This window comes from Dendrobates tinctorius, unplaced genomic scaffold (genome assembly GCF_039654945.1).
Source record: "Dendrobates tinctorius isolate UK_male_01 unplaced genomic scaffold, ASM3965494v1 ptg000158l, whole genome shotgun sequence".
NCBI classification, from domain to species: domain Eukaryota; kingdom Metazoa; phylum Chordata; class Amphibia; order Anura; family Dendrobatidae; genus Dendrobates; species Dendrobates tinctorius.
The window spans coordinates 23,601,279-23,617,709 of NW_027361825.1; the positions used below are offsets into that span (position 1 = coordinate 23,601,279).

Below are 16,431 nucleotides of genomic sequence, written 5' to 3' on the forward strand. Positions count from 1 at the left end.
AAGTCACAAACGTTCTGCTGACCCCATAACTGCAGAGTGCAGACGTCCGCTGGTATAATATAAGCACAAACACTGCACCCTCACCGGAAGCTTCATGGCTGAGCAGCTGAATGCAGTTTTACATCACCAAGCACAATGTCAAGTGTCTGATAGAGTAGTGTGAAGCCGCCACCACTGGACTGTGAGGGAGATGTATTCTGTGCAGTGACAGATCGCACTTCTCTATCTGGCGCCTGATTATAGATGGGGTTGGTGACACCAGGATAACGTTACCCCCTGGCTGCATTGTGCCCACTGTACAGATGGTGGGGGAGGGATGACGCTTTGGGCTTGTTATCAGGGGTCTGTTTCAGCCCCTTAGTTCCAGTGAAGGGAAATCTTAATCCTTCAGCACAAGACATTGGAGACAATTGTAGCTTCCAGCTTTGTGGGAACAGTTTGGGGAAGACCCTTTTCTGTTCCCCATGAATGTGCCCAGTGCACAACGTCCATACAGACATGGAGGGGGAGTTTGGTGGAAGAACATGACCTATAACGGAGATTGTGAGCCTGGACAAGGTGCGATGATGGAATTTAAAGGGGTTTTACTCCCTTTTTTAAAATTAATATATGACCCCAGTGTGGTCATTAAAAAAAAAAAAGAAGTAATTTCATATACATACATTTTGATCTCCCAAAGTTCCTCTGTAGTGCTGGTGGTCTCCTTTACTAGTCTCCTTTCCTTTTCTTCATGCACGGTTGGCTTGTGACTGCTGCAGACAATCATTGCCGGCAGTAATTTGCTGCAGCCAAGTGCCAAAAACATTGGAAGAGATGGTGAGCAGACTGGTAGGGGGACATATCCAGTGGAACGAAGGAACTGTGAGCGATCAGAGGGTAAATAAATGCTATTTAATTTTTTTTTCTACCAGACTAATGCAATGTGTAAAGTTTAAAAAAAAGCGCAGAAAATCCCTTTCATGTGATGGATAAACTTGGGCTCTTTGTGGCAGTGTTAGTCTGAGAATGAAATGTGGCATAGTATGATCACTGTATGGCAGTATTGTAAGGGCCAGTAGCGATCTGGAAAATCTCACGTCTGGAGGCCTGGTAAAGGGTTTTGGATGATCACAAAAGTTGGACCATGATCTCCCCAAATTTACCCAAAAACTAAGTTTGGAATATTAATATGGAGAAAATAAACCCATATATGATTCATGATAACAGAGACCATATTGAGCCAAGAGTAACCTCCTACCCGCTGGCCTCGCTGTCAGTATATGTATCTGGCGGGATTATCAGCAGTGATGCGTTGGACGTGGTCACATGTACGTAAAACTGCAATCTGGTGATATAAAACTATGAAGCATTGCACAAGACAAGGGATTGAAGACCCCTCCTCTGCCCCTCACAGCTGGATGCTACCTCAGCAGCAATTACATGCGACTCATATAGAAAGCCTTTTCTGCTACCACAGCAGCGCAGATACGCTTAGGCTTAAATAAGGATTATACAGCATTCTTTCCCTTTTTATGGGTTTACTACAGCAAAAAGCAGATAAATCCTCATGCTAATCTGGCCACAGCGCTTTACTGATGACTGCTGAAAGTGATAATTATGAAACTGCAGGAGAAGGATCTACGTAGCTGACATTTGTCTTACTAATACTTTAAGAACCCATCCCCTCGTTGATCGGTGGACGTGCCCATGGTACACCTAGGTAGCATCCTGATATGATTAACTTAAGTTCTCTATATATTTAATTTTCAGCCACTATCCGGACTCAAAGACATGTAGTATCGAAGGCAGAAACACTAACAGTGAGCCACAGTCCTGATCTGATTAAGTTAAGGTCTCAAAATATTTAATTTTCATCCACTGTCCAGGCTTAAACTCTAAGACGTGTAGTATTGAAGACAGAAACACTAATAGTGAGCCACAGTCCCGAACTTATTAAGTTTTCTATATACCGTATTTAATTTTCAGCCTCTATCCGGACTTAAACTCAAAGACGTGTACTATCGAATGCAGAAACAATAACAGTGAGCCACAGTCCTGATCCGATTAAGCTAAGGTCTCCATATATTTCATTTTCAGCCACTATCCAGGCTTAAGCTCAAAGACGTGTAGTATCAAAGGCAGAAACACTAACAGTGAGCCACAGACTGCACATCTAAGTATAAGAGAATTTTCTCTGCCTAAAAATCACAATTGTGTTCTTGTTTACAAGAATTATGATATATACCATCACATTTCAAAAAGGTGAAATTAAAAACCTGACAATCCACCCCCATAAAATAAAGACAAAAAATTACAATAAACACTTTTTTTTTTGCAATATAGTTTTTTTTTTCAAGTAAATAGAGTAATCATGTTTGGTATTCATGTAAAGAAATGATAATGTGTTGATAATGGAGGTCCCACGTCTTGGAGTATAAAACCGCGCACAACAGTATAAAGACATCACCTTGAATTCATAGGACTCTTCAATAATAATCTCCAACTTGGAATGCTCCCCAAGTATTGGCTTTCCCATCTCTGCAATCCTCCGAGCCTCCTCCTCTTCTGCAGTCAGCTTCTTGTCTTCCTCGTCTGGTTACGGAGAGAAAATATCTTAGTAACCATCACAAGCTCAAGTGCAAGATGGCATAAGACATTACATATGCTATACTAGGCGCATTACCCAAAATAGACAAGCTGACATTACTGCAGGCAAATAATGTCCTTAAAGGGATGGTTTAGTTTAAAACACTTTTTGTCTACCCTTTTGTTGAAGAATATTGAGTTCATAAAAGAAGTGGGGTCTCTCAATCAGTAACCTCATCTAGTAAATGAGGCTGGTGTACTTTGAAAACCCAGGTCAGATGGATTGTATATTCCTTTTATGAACGTTCAACCCATTATCTGCCTACCTAGCCTGATTAACAGCTCCTCAGTGTCCCTCCTCCCTGGTGCTGTTGTGATCTCACACTGCACAGCACTAGCTGCTGCTGTCTGTCAGGCAAAGACTGAAATATACATGGACTCCTGAGCTCTCTCACTCTGTAGCTGGACTCATAAAAGACTCGTCGCACAATAAAGATTATAATGGATCTTCAAAGTAAGTACACCAGCCTCATTAGGTCAAAATGTGTATTTAATAATGTATACAGTTTGTGTTGTAAAATCTGTTGACAGATCTGCTTTAAGGTACCCATAAACATAAGATCATACGCAGAACTGTACCAAATCTGTCTCTTTAAGTGGGATCACCCAACTGCATTATGCGGAAGGGGGTGTGTAGACTCTCTCTTTTCCCAATCATCCATATCTGGGGGGGGGGTTAAAAAACAGATCTATCATGTTGGATTTTATCCTGTTAGATTCTTACAAGAAATAATTTCTACAAGCGGTCTCTGAAAGTCTTCTTCTCTGTACCCATTGAGGACACATGTATGCTCGAGCATGCATGTGTTTTGGGGGGATTAAGGAGGGTCTCATTTCCGGGACAGTCGACAAGCAGGCAAGATGTCTGCAGTGACCTCTGCAGGCGAAACGTGGTATTACACAGCTATTGTTCAAATACTGTACCTAGAGTCGGCAAAACAGGGGTCACTTGTACAGAGCAACTATTTGTTGGACCACCCACTACATCTGCTCCTCTAGGGGCTATTTTTAATAACCTCTGTGAACATTTTACTTGCAGCAGTACCACATAGAGCAATATTACAACCATTGATTATACGGTACAGACGATCAGACATCCTCAATAGTCCAGAAAAGAAGGAGAACACGTTATGTCTCATCCTGCATCTCACAAGTCAGGCCATGTTCAGAAAAGCACTGACTGATACGAGTTCCTGACTATCAGATGCCGGATGATTGGAAATTTTGGGGGGTGCATTTCACAAGCAATTAGCACTGAAACACAGTAAAAGAAAAGATCTTACCCTCAGTAAGTAACAGAGCTGGAGAGAAAGAAGAAAGCGAGAAGACAGAAATGAAGCATCACATCTTAAGAGGCCACAGATCCCCCACCGCCCCTCACATGCACCCCGCATACAGTACCGTACACAGCACTGTAAGAATTCTGAATGTTTGCACTGTATACTGTGCATATTTATTATCTTCATTACCTTTTTGTCTTTTCAATCACTGTTTAAAGCAAATGGATACTTTCTACATTTCATATTCCCATTATATTCCCATTATTTACATATTAAAGGTGCTAAATATGTTACTTTATGACAAGGGCGAAAAAAAAAATCAAAATGGACTTAATTATCTGTATTATTGTTCACCAATACACTTTTATAATTAACTTTCTAGTTTGTTAAAGGGAGTCTGTCACGAGTATAATATAGCTTTTTTCTTCTCTTTCAGGTTACATCGGGGGCTTATCTACAGCATTACAGAATGCTGTAGATAAGCCCCTGATGGCTGTGGCCCCAGCTTATAGTCCAAAAATGGGGTGACAGATCCCCTTTAAATGATATAATTAAAACTACCTTCAACCGCCACTAGGGGGAGCTAATCGTATATGGATGTATACAGCTAGAACCGAATGAACTGTATAACTCTGTATGGACTGTGCTCCCCCTATTGGCAGGTTTGGCAGTGATTTCAAACAAGGTCCCATCAGTTGTGCTGTTAAAGGGGTTTTCGGGGGTCATAATTTTGATCTGATCAGTTGGTATGTGCTTGTGCTGTGGCAGGATGTAAATAGGGACCGGAGCTAAACAGCACAGCTGCTGGGATCTGCAGCTCGGCTCCTATTTAAAGAAGGATCAAAAGTTTTATCCTCTTAATACATTGCAATCATCCGATTATACAGCACTGTGTACTTACAATTACTAATTTACTAATTTTTCCCTTCTACCCAGCTAAGGCTGGTTTCACATTAGCGCTTTTTAAGCGCACGCACGGCCGGGGGTAGCTCCGCCCCCGAGCCGGCTCTCTCTTTTCGGATTTTGGCGCGCACGGCGCACCGTCAAAAGTGCGCAGCGCAGGTCAAAGCGCAACTAGCGCACGGCCTGCGCACGATCTGCGCACCCTATGCTAAAGATAGGGTGCGCCGATCGCAGGCGCCGCTGTGCGCTAGGAGGCGGCGCTACAAGCAAGGGGCGGGCACGCCGGGCAGAGAGCCGGCTCGGGGGCGGAGCTACCCCCGGCCGTGCGTGCGCTTAAAAAGCGCTAATGTGAAACCAGCCTAATTCTTCTCTTTTCCATTAGGTTTATGACATCACGTAATTAAAAACAGACTAGCGCAATCCTTCTAAGCTCTATGGAGAAACAGGAGGTCAAATTCTCCTGCATGAGTCATAAGTCACTGCAAAAGTCCCTAACATGGGGGAGGAGGGAGCAGCTGGGTCTGGAACTGAAGTGGGGAATGATGAATGCAGGGACAAGAGACTTCCTGTTAATACATAGAGCAGTGAAAAGAGAAGAAATAACTGGGTAGAAGGCAAAATGTGCAATTATAAGTACACAGTGTTATATAATATGATGATTGCAATATAGCAAGAGGATAAAACTTTGATAAGAGGAGGAGGAGGTAGAGGGCTTCTTTAAGATCTCCTATTTAAGGATGACCCAAAGACTATCATAGCACACATCAAGGACACGCAATAGGAAAAAGAGGATCTGTCAACAGCAACTTGTTGATTGTTTCCAAGTAGCATCAGGCGACATAGTCTGATATCACTACAAAGAGCAAACGCAATCTGATCAATAAATAAAAATCTCAAAAGTTGCAGAACCTTTTACCACTAGGGGGCAAGGCTGAGCCATCTCTATACCTATGTTATATCTGTTATCTCTGTGGGCTGTGTTATTATGACAGGCCATTTGTACATTATAGCAGTCAGGAATCATTTATACTGTATTGTACTTTACCATTAATAGCTTGAGGGAAAATGAACATTGCAGTGTTTTGTAATGTCTGTAATTACCATAAGTTCCAGTATATTTTTTAAAATATCATTTGTGTAGAAATCAGCTCCAATATATTTTGACAGGCCTACATTTTTTTATTTTCTTACTATAGAAAACAGTTTACAAAGTTATATATATAGCATGAGCTTTGTGGGTGCGTGTAAAGAGGACCTGTCAGCAGGTCAAAAGTAGCCAATTGTTTCTCTTCTTTCCACTGCTTCCCTGAATATTCAGTTTTTTGTATTTTTTTTTCTCTTTTAAAAATCCACCATGTGGTTGAAGAGATAGAGGCCTTTTTACCTAATGCTAATTTTTGTGGTCTTTACCAAGCAGGTAGTGCTCACAGTTTAATCATGCAGAGCAGACTAAAGCTACGCCCCAGAGGATCCTGTGGATCAGTTTAAATATGTAGAGCAGCCCAAAGACACGCCCCAGAGGGTCCTATGGGTTGGTTTATTCATGCAGATCAGCCTAAAGCCACGCCCCAGAGGATCCTGTGGGTCAGTTTAAACATGCGGAGCAGCCTAAAGATATGTCTTAGAGGATCCTGTGAACCAGTTAAACAATGCAGAGCAGCCTAAAGACACGCCCCAGAGAATCCCATGAGTCGGTTAAATCATGCAAAGCAGACAAAAGACACGCCCCAGAGGATACAGTGGGCCAGTTAAATCATGCAGAGCAAACGAAAGACATGCACCAGAGGATCCTGTGGGCCAGTTAAACTCATAGATCAGCCTAAAGACACGCCCCAGAGGATCCTGTGGGCCAGTTAAACTCTGCAGATCAGCCTAAAGACAAGCCCCAGAGGATCCTGTGGGCCAGTTAAACTCCACAGATCAGCCTAAAGACATGCCCCAGAGGATCCTGTGGGCCAGTTAAACGCCGCAGATCAGCCTAAAGACACGTCCCAGAGGATCCTGTGGGCCAGTTAAATCATACAGACTAAAGACACACCCCAGAGGATCTTGTGAGCAAAGTCCTCTTGATAAAGACCATAAAAATTGCACTAAATAAAAATGCCCATATCTCTGGAACTGTGTGGTGGATTTTTACATTTTCTTTTCTAAATTGAATACTTAGGTGATCAGTAGGAATAAAAAGCAAAAACTAGCCAATTTTGAACTACTAACAGGTCCTATTTTAAAATTAAGAATTTTTTTTGCTAGGAAACCTGTGAATATCCATAAGTTGTAGTTCGCCAAGTGTATTGCCTGAGGGGGTGGAGCATGACACAGACATTTACTCTACAGTACTGAATCCATGTGTCATGCTCCACCCCCTCGGGCTTTGTACTAAATATAATACAGTTTATCAGTTTTGCCTGGAGTGTTCCTTTAATGATAAACCTAGTAGACATTTTCACAACCAACCCTCGGAAAATATGCACAAACAATTTCTACATCTGCTGGCCAGTTGGTCGAGAATCAGGTCACGTAGTGGGGAGATAATGAGCGCTTCCTTCTATCCGGAGTGGCAGACTGTAGGAAGTGCTCATTATCTCCCCCCTACATGGCCTGTTGTTACGCTGTGCGATGACCCGATCCTTCCTTTTTTTGATAATTGTAATTTCAGATTTGCCCCAGTAAAATAATGGTCTTATCATATAATAACGAGCCTCCCTGTACGGACAGAGATTTCTATAGCTGACGCTCCATGGTGGATAATTAACATTGCACTATGTGTGCTCTCATATCGCATAAAGCCAATGACAGGAGAGACCATAAACACTGTGCTCTGTGCCACAGGCAGACAGGGCATTGTGTGAGTTGTAGTTCCCCAACAACTGGAGATCCATAAGTTATATAGCACTGTTCTATTGAATTGGCCTCTCTTTGTGTGGATATTGCCCAAAATCTGCAGCTGTGAAGGTGGCATAAGAAGAGGTGAGGAAAGGTGAGCATAAAGATTTTTTTGTTGTTTTAACTCTTTCCCTTCCCTTAAAAAAATGAAAACAAATTAAAATGGTAGAATAGATTTGATCATCTCTTCGTCAGGTTTAAAATTCTGTAAGTTTCAAATTCTGACCTATTGTCTTAATATATCTCCGTTTTTCGAATACAGAGATCCAAATTCTCTACATAGAAGTAAGCATAAAAGATAACATGCTGGCTACCTGCATCCACCACTAGAGGGAGCCTAGCAGCTTACTGCATACAGGTTATGCACTGAACTCCATAATAACACTGTATGCAGAAGACTCCCTCTAGTGGTGGCTGTAGGTAGCCAACATGTATTATGATAGATTTTGTATGTCATGTGCGAAATAACGTTTCAACTAAATGCCATTTATATAGAGGACCTAGTTCCTACTTAAATCGCAGCACGGTGGGTCAGTGGTTAGCACTGCAACCTTGCAGCGCTGGAATCCTGAGATAAAATCCCACCAAGGACAATATCTGCAAGGAGTTTGTACGTTCTCCCTGTGTTTGCGTGGGTTTTCTCTCAGTTCTCTGGTTTCCTCCCACATTCCAAAGACATACAGATAGGGAATTTAGATTGTGAGCCCCCATCGGGGACAGTGCTGATAATGTGTGCAAACTGTAAAGCGCTGCAGAATATGTTAGCGCTGCATAAAGATTATTATTATTATTACTAAGTAGGTATAGCTTAACTTTTTAATTAATTAAAAATCAACTTTTAATAGATATGTAAATGTCATGGTGCACCATCAGACCCCTCTTATTTACATAATAAAGTCAGTTCCTCATATTGATTGACTTGTACGTACTCGCACTGACGCTATGAGCGTGCCGTGATCATCCATAAAAGCTAACGTGAGCCAGACTCCTGCTATCTGCAGACTTGCTCCTGGAAAGAGTGAAGAATTGGGGTCCCTTGCTCTGAAGACTGATGGAGGTCTCTCATTACAAGCATACAAAACCTACAAAATGAAAAAAACCCTGCTATAATTAAATAAGTAAAAAGCAAAAGTGCATTTAAATCATACAGAGTTCTTAGTAATACTGTATTTGATCAAACTTAGCATAAAAGCCGTCCCACCATCGACAAGTATTACTAAGAACTCTGTGTGATTTAAATGCACTTTTGCTTTTTACTTATTTAATTATAGCAGGGTTTTTTCATTTTGTCTTTTGTAGGTTTTGTATGCTTTTTGGCCATGTGAACATGCATTTATATGCTGCATGTGTACCAACTCAAACCAAGCTCAATTTTTGTGTTTTTTCTCTCATTACAAGCAGTAAGGACTACGTCTGAAACGCGTCTGTTTTTTTAATGGTGATTTTTTTTCTGGCTTTTTGTACATCTAGTAAATGATTTTTCAAGGACCCAGCCTGCTGGATTTTATGCTTTTTTTTATAAAAAATACTTATCTCATAAGGTGAACGGCAAAAATGAAAAAAAATGAGAGGCCAGAACTGTCATTTTTCTATCGCCATAATTCCCGCAAAAGTAAAAATAAAGAGCGATCAATAGCGCACCCCAAAATAGATCTATAAAAACTAAAGCACAACACGCACGAAAACAAGCCCTAACACCAGTCCATTAACGGAAAAATAAAAAAGTTATAGGTCTTATAAACTTCTATTTTTTTCAAAGTTCACACTTTTATTTCATCACTAAAAAAAAATAATGTTTGCTATGGCCGCAAATTATCATTCTGGCCTAGAGAGTCATATTTTCAGGTAATTTTACATCCATAGTAATAAAATCTCCCAAAACAATGGCAGAATTGTGGGGTTGGGTTTTCACTGTTTTTCCACACTTGGAATTTTTATTACCATTTTTCGGTAAAGTGAATGATGTTTTTCAAAACTACAACGCGTCCCATAAAAATATGGCTTTGGTGACAAAAAAAAAGTAAGTTAGTAAGTTATGGCTATAGGAAGACGGCGTTAAGGGGATAAATTGGATCGTCCTAATTAGTAATGATTTCAGTGTGGGAAAAGTGGCGGCATATTTGTAGCGTAGTTACCGCTGTGTCCAAGGCTCACAATTAATAACATAAGACATCTGGTTATTGGGATGCGTAACACAAGACCCAGTGCCGGAAAGCCAAGACTCGTACCCTCATTCCACTACATTCATCTAGACATTTCTGCCATATTGCCTGTTGCTTAGCAACTGTTTCGATACCCGTTGCTATGTTACCGTGTCTAGTGTTCTACAAGGTAACGTTATTTGGCAACCATTTGCCGCTGTACACGATTCTCCTAGGCAACCGATAAAACTTGTTGCTAGGCAAAAAGTGTAATCATCTGCAGGTTGCTTAGCAACAAAGGAACCAAGGAAATCAATGCCTGCCTCGTCTCCACTGGAGATGATGTGAGCCGTATAAACCATTAGCAAATGCTGCCATAGATTTCCTAATTGGGAGACTATTTTTAGGTGGCTGTGATTAACCTCTCCCGTGCCGGGAAAAAAAGCAGCTCTTTGATTGGACGAAGGTTTTTCGGGGTGTGGGGTGGTGGTCTAGTTCAGCCTTTTAGTAGATGAATGTTTTTATAAGAATGGTGGGGTCCAGATTAGGAAATGACAGGGGTACCTGAAATGCCACGTTTCATCCACCGAGGCTCCTCCAGGACCACAAAGAAGTTCTCTTGTTTCTCGTATTCTTCGTCGTCAACAATCTTGACTTGTAGAGTTTTACTGAGGAGACAGAATGGGAGAAAAGGTTATTTTTTTGGAGTCCTGTTTCAGAAAGCAATAATCTGGACGGCCCAAACTGAAGTACAAATGTCACAGAGACAAAATGGAAGCCCTTTATAATACTACAATGCGAAGGAGAGTCTCATCCGGACAGTGTTAGAGCAGGACATTATGGGTCCGCGGGCCCCAGGGCAATAGAGCCCCAGTGGCCCCTGGTAGCCTCCTATTTGCCTACAGCTATACTGTGATGTTTAGGAACAGGCTACGTCTGAGAGTGGACCCTCTGGATCGCGGATCAGGAGCCCCTGGGCCGAGCACGCCAGGTGAAGACCGACCCCTATACAGGGATCGTTTGGGGCAGGACCACAGGGGACAGAAGCCTCGACAGCTGGTACCTAGAGGGACGGCTCAAAGGACAATAAGGCTAAGGGAGATGGACAGAACCTAGGGAACCAGAGCAGGGGTTCCTGGGCAGGGAAGGAGGAACAATAGAGGCAGCAGGGGAAGGTACAGGGAGCAAAGGGAGTCTGATGAGGAAATCCCAAGGGCAGGAATAACAACGGGCGGATAGAGGACGGAGAGCACAGGGAGGCAAGGAGACAGGAGGAGAGGCTCATACACAGACAACAGACTGGGAAGACACTGGAGGGGACGCACAGACAAGGCGAGGCAGAGGCAGGCACGGAGGTCGGCAAGGAACAGAGACAGAGGCGGAACAGACGGGTGACAAGGAGTATACACGAAATGAGGACTACAGTGGAACTGTAGCGGCCAGAAAGGTGCAGGGGTACCACACGATCACCAGGCGCCCTCCTCATAGAGAGGACGCCTGAAATATCTTAGCACCCGGAAGTACGTCCCCCAGCCCTGCCCCTCAGCGACGCCCACCGCTAGAGGAAGAGAGCGGGTGGGCGCGCGCACGCGACCTAAGGCCGGTGCATGTGCCCGCAGCAGGGAGGAAGGCAGAGCGGGTGCACACGTGGACGGGGGCGTGCAGGTGAGGGGACACTGCGGCGGGTGCTGCCGCTGAAGGGGCATTGGCGGGTACGGCCACCGATGTCACATATACATTTATTACCTTTCGCTTCATAGTGGTGTATCAGGGCTTGTTTTTTTCTTTTTTTTTAAATTTGCTTTACAAACTGTACTTTTTATCATTACCATTTTGGTGACTTCCTGATCTCATTTTATTAGATTTTTTTGAGAAGCAAAAAGTGGGGATTCTACATTTTTTTTGCGTTTCGCACTTCAGTATATGGAATAAATTATTCAGACATTTTGTTAATTTGGGTAGTTAACTATGTACATGGCGACACTAAATTTGTTGCTTTTAATTTGACTTTTTTAGATTTCATGCACACTGAGGAAAAAGGGAGGTGATCTGAACTTTTTTATGTACGCAAAATATATGTGTACGTGTGTATGTGAATATGTGTGAATGGATATTACGGTAATATAATTAAAAAATATATATACATAATATCTGTAATATATATTACATTCCTTTATATTATATATCTGTAATATATTACGGTACATACAAATGTATTATAAAGATAAAATATGAGTGTATGTATATAAATATATATTTTTAAAAAATATATGTAAACATTATACATACATATTTTATTGATATAATATATTTGTATGTAATATATATTACAGATATATAATATAACCAAATGTTATATCTAAATATACAATATATATTTACAGCTCTGGCAAAAATTAAGAGACCACTTCCAAATGTTCAGTTTGTCTGATTTTTCTCTTTATAGGTATATTTTTGAGTAAAATGTAAATTGTTCTTTTAGTCCATAAACTTCTGACAACATGTCTTCGAATTTTCAAGTAATAGATTTTGCATTTTTTTTATGACAAATAATAATAATACATTTTATTTCTATAGCGCCGACATATTCCGCAGCACTTTACATTTCAGAGGGGATTTGTACAGACGATAGACATTACAGCATAACAATAATCACATAGATCATAACAGATACCAAGAGGAATGAGGGCCCTGCTCGCAAGCTTACAATCTATGAGAAAAGAGGTGGGTGGTAACAGTTGCCCTGATTGTTTGGACCAGCCATAATGGTAAGTGTGTAACAGTACGGACACAGAGGGCTAATAGATGCATAAAGCATGTGGGAACATGATGCGGGGAACCTGGTTATGGAAAAACTTTTGACTGTGCCACACAGGGATAGTTAGGTTAATGTGTTGAGGCGGTAGGCCAGTCTGAATAAATGAGTTTTCAGGGCACGCTTAAAATTGTAGGGATTGGGGACTACTCGTATTGACCTGGGTAGTGCATTCCAAAGAATTGGCGCAGCATGTGTATAGTCTTGGAGATGGGAGTGGGAGGTTCTGATTATTGAGGATGCTAACCTCAGGTCATCAGCAGAACGGAGGGCACAGGTAGGGTGGTAGACTGAAACAAGGGAGGAGATGTAGGGTGGTGCTGAGACATGGAGTGCTTTGTGGGTGAGGGCAATAAGTTTGTACTGGATTCTGGAGTGGATGGGTAGCCAGTGTAAGGACTGGCACAAGGTATAGGCATCGGTGTAACGATTGGCGAGGAATATGATCCTGGCTGCAGCATTCAAGACCGATTGGAGGGGGGAAAGTTTGGTAAGAGGGAGACCGATTAGAAGAGAGTTACAATAGTCCAGACGAGAATGAATAAGAGAAACAGTAAGAGTTTTTGCAGAGTCAAAGGTAAGAAAAGGTCGAAATGTTTTTGAGATGCAGATAACAAGAGCGAGCCAGTGATTGGATGTGGGGGGTGAATGAAAGCTCGGAATCAAGTATGACCCCAAGACAGCGGGCATGTTGCTGGGGAGTAATAGTGGAACCACACACGGAAATGGCAGTGTCGGGTATAGGTGCATTAGTAGAGGGAGGAAACACAAGGAGTTCAGTCTTTGACAGGTTCAGTTTCAGATATAGTGAGGACATGATGTTAGTCACAGCGTTTAGACAATCGCCGGTGTTTTCTAAAAAGGCTGGCATGATGTCAGGAGAAGAAGCGTATAATTGGGTGTCATCAGCATAGAGATGGTACTGGAAACCAAATCTACTGATTGATTGACCAATAGGGCCAGTATACAAGGAGAAGAGGAGGGGGGCCTAGAACAAATCCTTGAGGAACCCCAACAGTAAGGGGAAGATGAGAGGAGGAGGAGCCGGCAAAAGATACAGTAAAGGAGCGGTCAGAGAGATAGGAGGAAAACCAGGAGAGAACGGTGTCCTTGATGCCGATGGAGTGGAGCATAGTGAGGAGGAGCTGATGATCCACCGTGTCGAATGCTGCAGAGAGATCCAAGAGAATTAGCATGGAGTAGTGACCATTTCATTTAGCTGTTAGTAGATTATTAGAGACTTTAGTGAGGGCAGTTTCAGTAGAATGTAGAGAGCGGAAACTGGATTGGAGAGGGTCGAGAAGAGAGTTATCAGAGAGATAGTGGATCAGACGGGAGTGGACCAGGCGTTCCAGGAGTTTAGAGATGAAGGGAAGATCAGAGACAGGTCTATAGTTAGCGGCACAGTTTTGGTCGAGAGATGGTTTTTTAAGTAGTGGATGTATGATGGCATGCTTAAATAAGGAGGGAAAGATACCAGAAGAGGGGGAGAGGTTAAATATTTTAGTTAGGTGAGGGGTGACAGCAGGGGAAAGGGACTGGAACAGATGTGACGGAAATGGGTCACTGGTGCAAGTGGTTGGGCGAGAAGATGCAAGGAGCCTGCTTACTTCTTCTTCTGTGACTGGTTCAAAATCAGAGAGTGAGCTACAATAGATGCAGTGGGGGAGGGAGGACAGTGCATGGTATGTGGTGATTGGGAGATAATTTCCTGACAAAGAAAAATGGTCAAAGTAAAAAAAAACCCAGTGCTTTCAGACCTCAAATAATGCAAAGAAAACGAGTTCATAATCATTTAGAAACAACAATACTAATGTTTTAACTCATAAAGAGTTCAGAAATCAATATTTTGTGGAATAACCATGATTATTAATCACAGCTTTCATGCGTCTTGGCATGCTTTCCACCAGTCTTTCACGCTGCTTTTGGGTGACAAAAATGTAAGCAGTTCTTCTTTGTTTGATGGCTTGTCACTATCCATCATCCTCTTGATTACATTCCAGAGGTTTTCAATGGGGTTCAGGTCTGGAGAATGGGCTGCCCATGACAGGGATTTGATGTGGTGATCTCTTTACTTTTTCCAGAGCTGTAATTTATATGGTCTATATTCATACATATACATGGGAACTTTGTTCACCATTTTCCATATATATGCTTATTCATGTGTGTGTATGTGTATGTACAGTTCTGGCCAAAAGTATTGACACCCCTGCAATTCTGTCAGATAATACTCAGTTTCTTCCTGAAAATGATTGCAAACACAAATTCTTTGGTATTATTATCTTCATTTAATTTGTCTTAAATGAAAAAACACAAAAGAGAATGAAGCAAAAAGCAAAACATTGATCATTTCACACAAAACTCCAAAAATGTGCCAGACAAAAGTATTGGCACCCTCAGCCTAATACTTGGTTGCACAACCTTTAGCCGAAATAACTGCGACCAACCGCTTCCGGTAACCATCAATGAGTTTCTTACAATGCTCTGCTGGAATTTTAGACCATTCTTCTTTGGCAAACTGCTCCAGGTCCCTGATAATTGAAGGGTGCCTTCTCCAAACTGCCATTTTTAGATCTCTCCACAGGTGTTCTATGGGATTCAGGTTTGGACTCATTGCTGGCCACCTTAGAAGTCTCCAGTGCTTTCTCTCAAACCATTTTCTAGTGCTTTTTGAAGTGTGTTTTGGGTCATTGTCCTGCTGGAAGACCTATGACCTCTGAGGGAGACCCAGCTTTCTCACACTGGGCCCTACATTATGCTGCAAAATTTGTTGGTAGTCTTCAGACTTCATTATGCCATGCACACGGTCAAGCAGTCCAGTGCCAGAGGCAGCAAAGCAACCCCAAAACATCAGGGAACCTCCGCCATGTTTGACTGTAGGGACCGTGTTCTTTTCTTTGAATGCCTCTTTTTTTCTCCTGTAAACTCTATGTTGATGCCTTTGCCCAAAAAGCTCTACTTTTGTCTCATCTGACCAGAGAACATTCTTCCAAAACGTTTTAGGCTTTTTCAGGTAAGTTTTGGCAAACTCCAGCCTGGCTTTTTTATGTCTCGGGGTAAGAAGTGGGGTCTTCCTGGGTCTCCTACCATACAGTCCCTTTTCATTCAGACACCGACGGATAGTACGGGTTGACACTGTTGTATCCTCGGACTGCAGGGCAGCTTGAACTTGTTTGGATGTTAGTCGAGGTTCTTTATCCAACATCCGCACAATCTTTCGTTGAAATCTCTTTTCAATTTTTCTTTTCCATTCACATCTAGGGAGGTTAGCCACAGTACCATGGGCTTTAAACTTCTTGATGACACTGCGCACGGTAGACACAGGAACATTCTGGTTTTTGGAGATGGACTTGTAGCCTTGAGATTGCTCATGCTTCCTCACAATTTGGTTTCTCAAGTCCTCAGACAGTTCTTTGCTCTTCTTTCTTTTCTCCATGCTCAATGTGGTACACACAAGGACACAGGACAGAGGTTGAGTCAACTTTATTCCATGCCAACTGGCTGCAAGTTTGATTTAGTTATTGCCAACACCTGTTAGGTGCCACAGGTAAGTTACAGGTGCTGTTAATTACACAAATTAGAGAAGCATCGCATGATTTTTCGAACAGTGCCAATAGTTTTGTCCACCCTCTTTTTTATGTTTGATGTGGAATTATATCCAATTTGGCTTTAGGACAATTCTTTTTGTGTTTTTTCATTTAAGACAAATTAAATGGAGATAATAATAGCAAAGAATTTGTGTTTGCAATCATTTTCAGGAAGAAACTGAGTATTATCTGACAGA

General features: G+C 42.0%; 1 protein-coding gene across 1 annotated transcript in view; it reads right to left on the bottom strand.

The window, feature by feature from the left end:
* SLC8A2 (solute carrier family 8 member A2) overlaps positions 1-16,431 on the bottom strand; it is a 172,429-nt gene that overhangs the window by 22,642 nt on the left and 133,356 nt on the right. The window contains exons 3-5 of the mRNA XM_073549114.1: positions 10,397-10,500; positions 3,909-3,926; positions 2,447-2,571 (exon numbers count right to left, since the gene is read on the bottom strand). Coding sequence (XP_073405215.1) covers positions 2,447-2,571; positions 3,909-3,926; positions 10,397-10,500 — 247 coding nt within the window. The remainder of the gene's footprint in view (positions 1-2,446; positions 2,572-3,908; positions 3,927-10,396; positions 10,501-16,431) is intronic.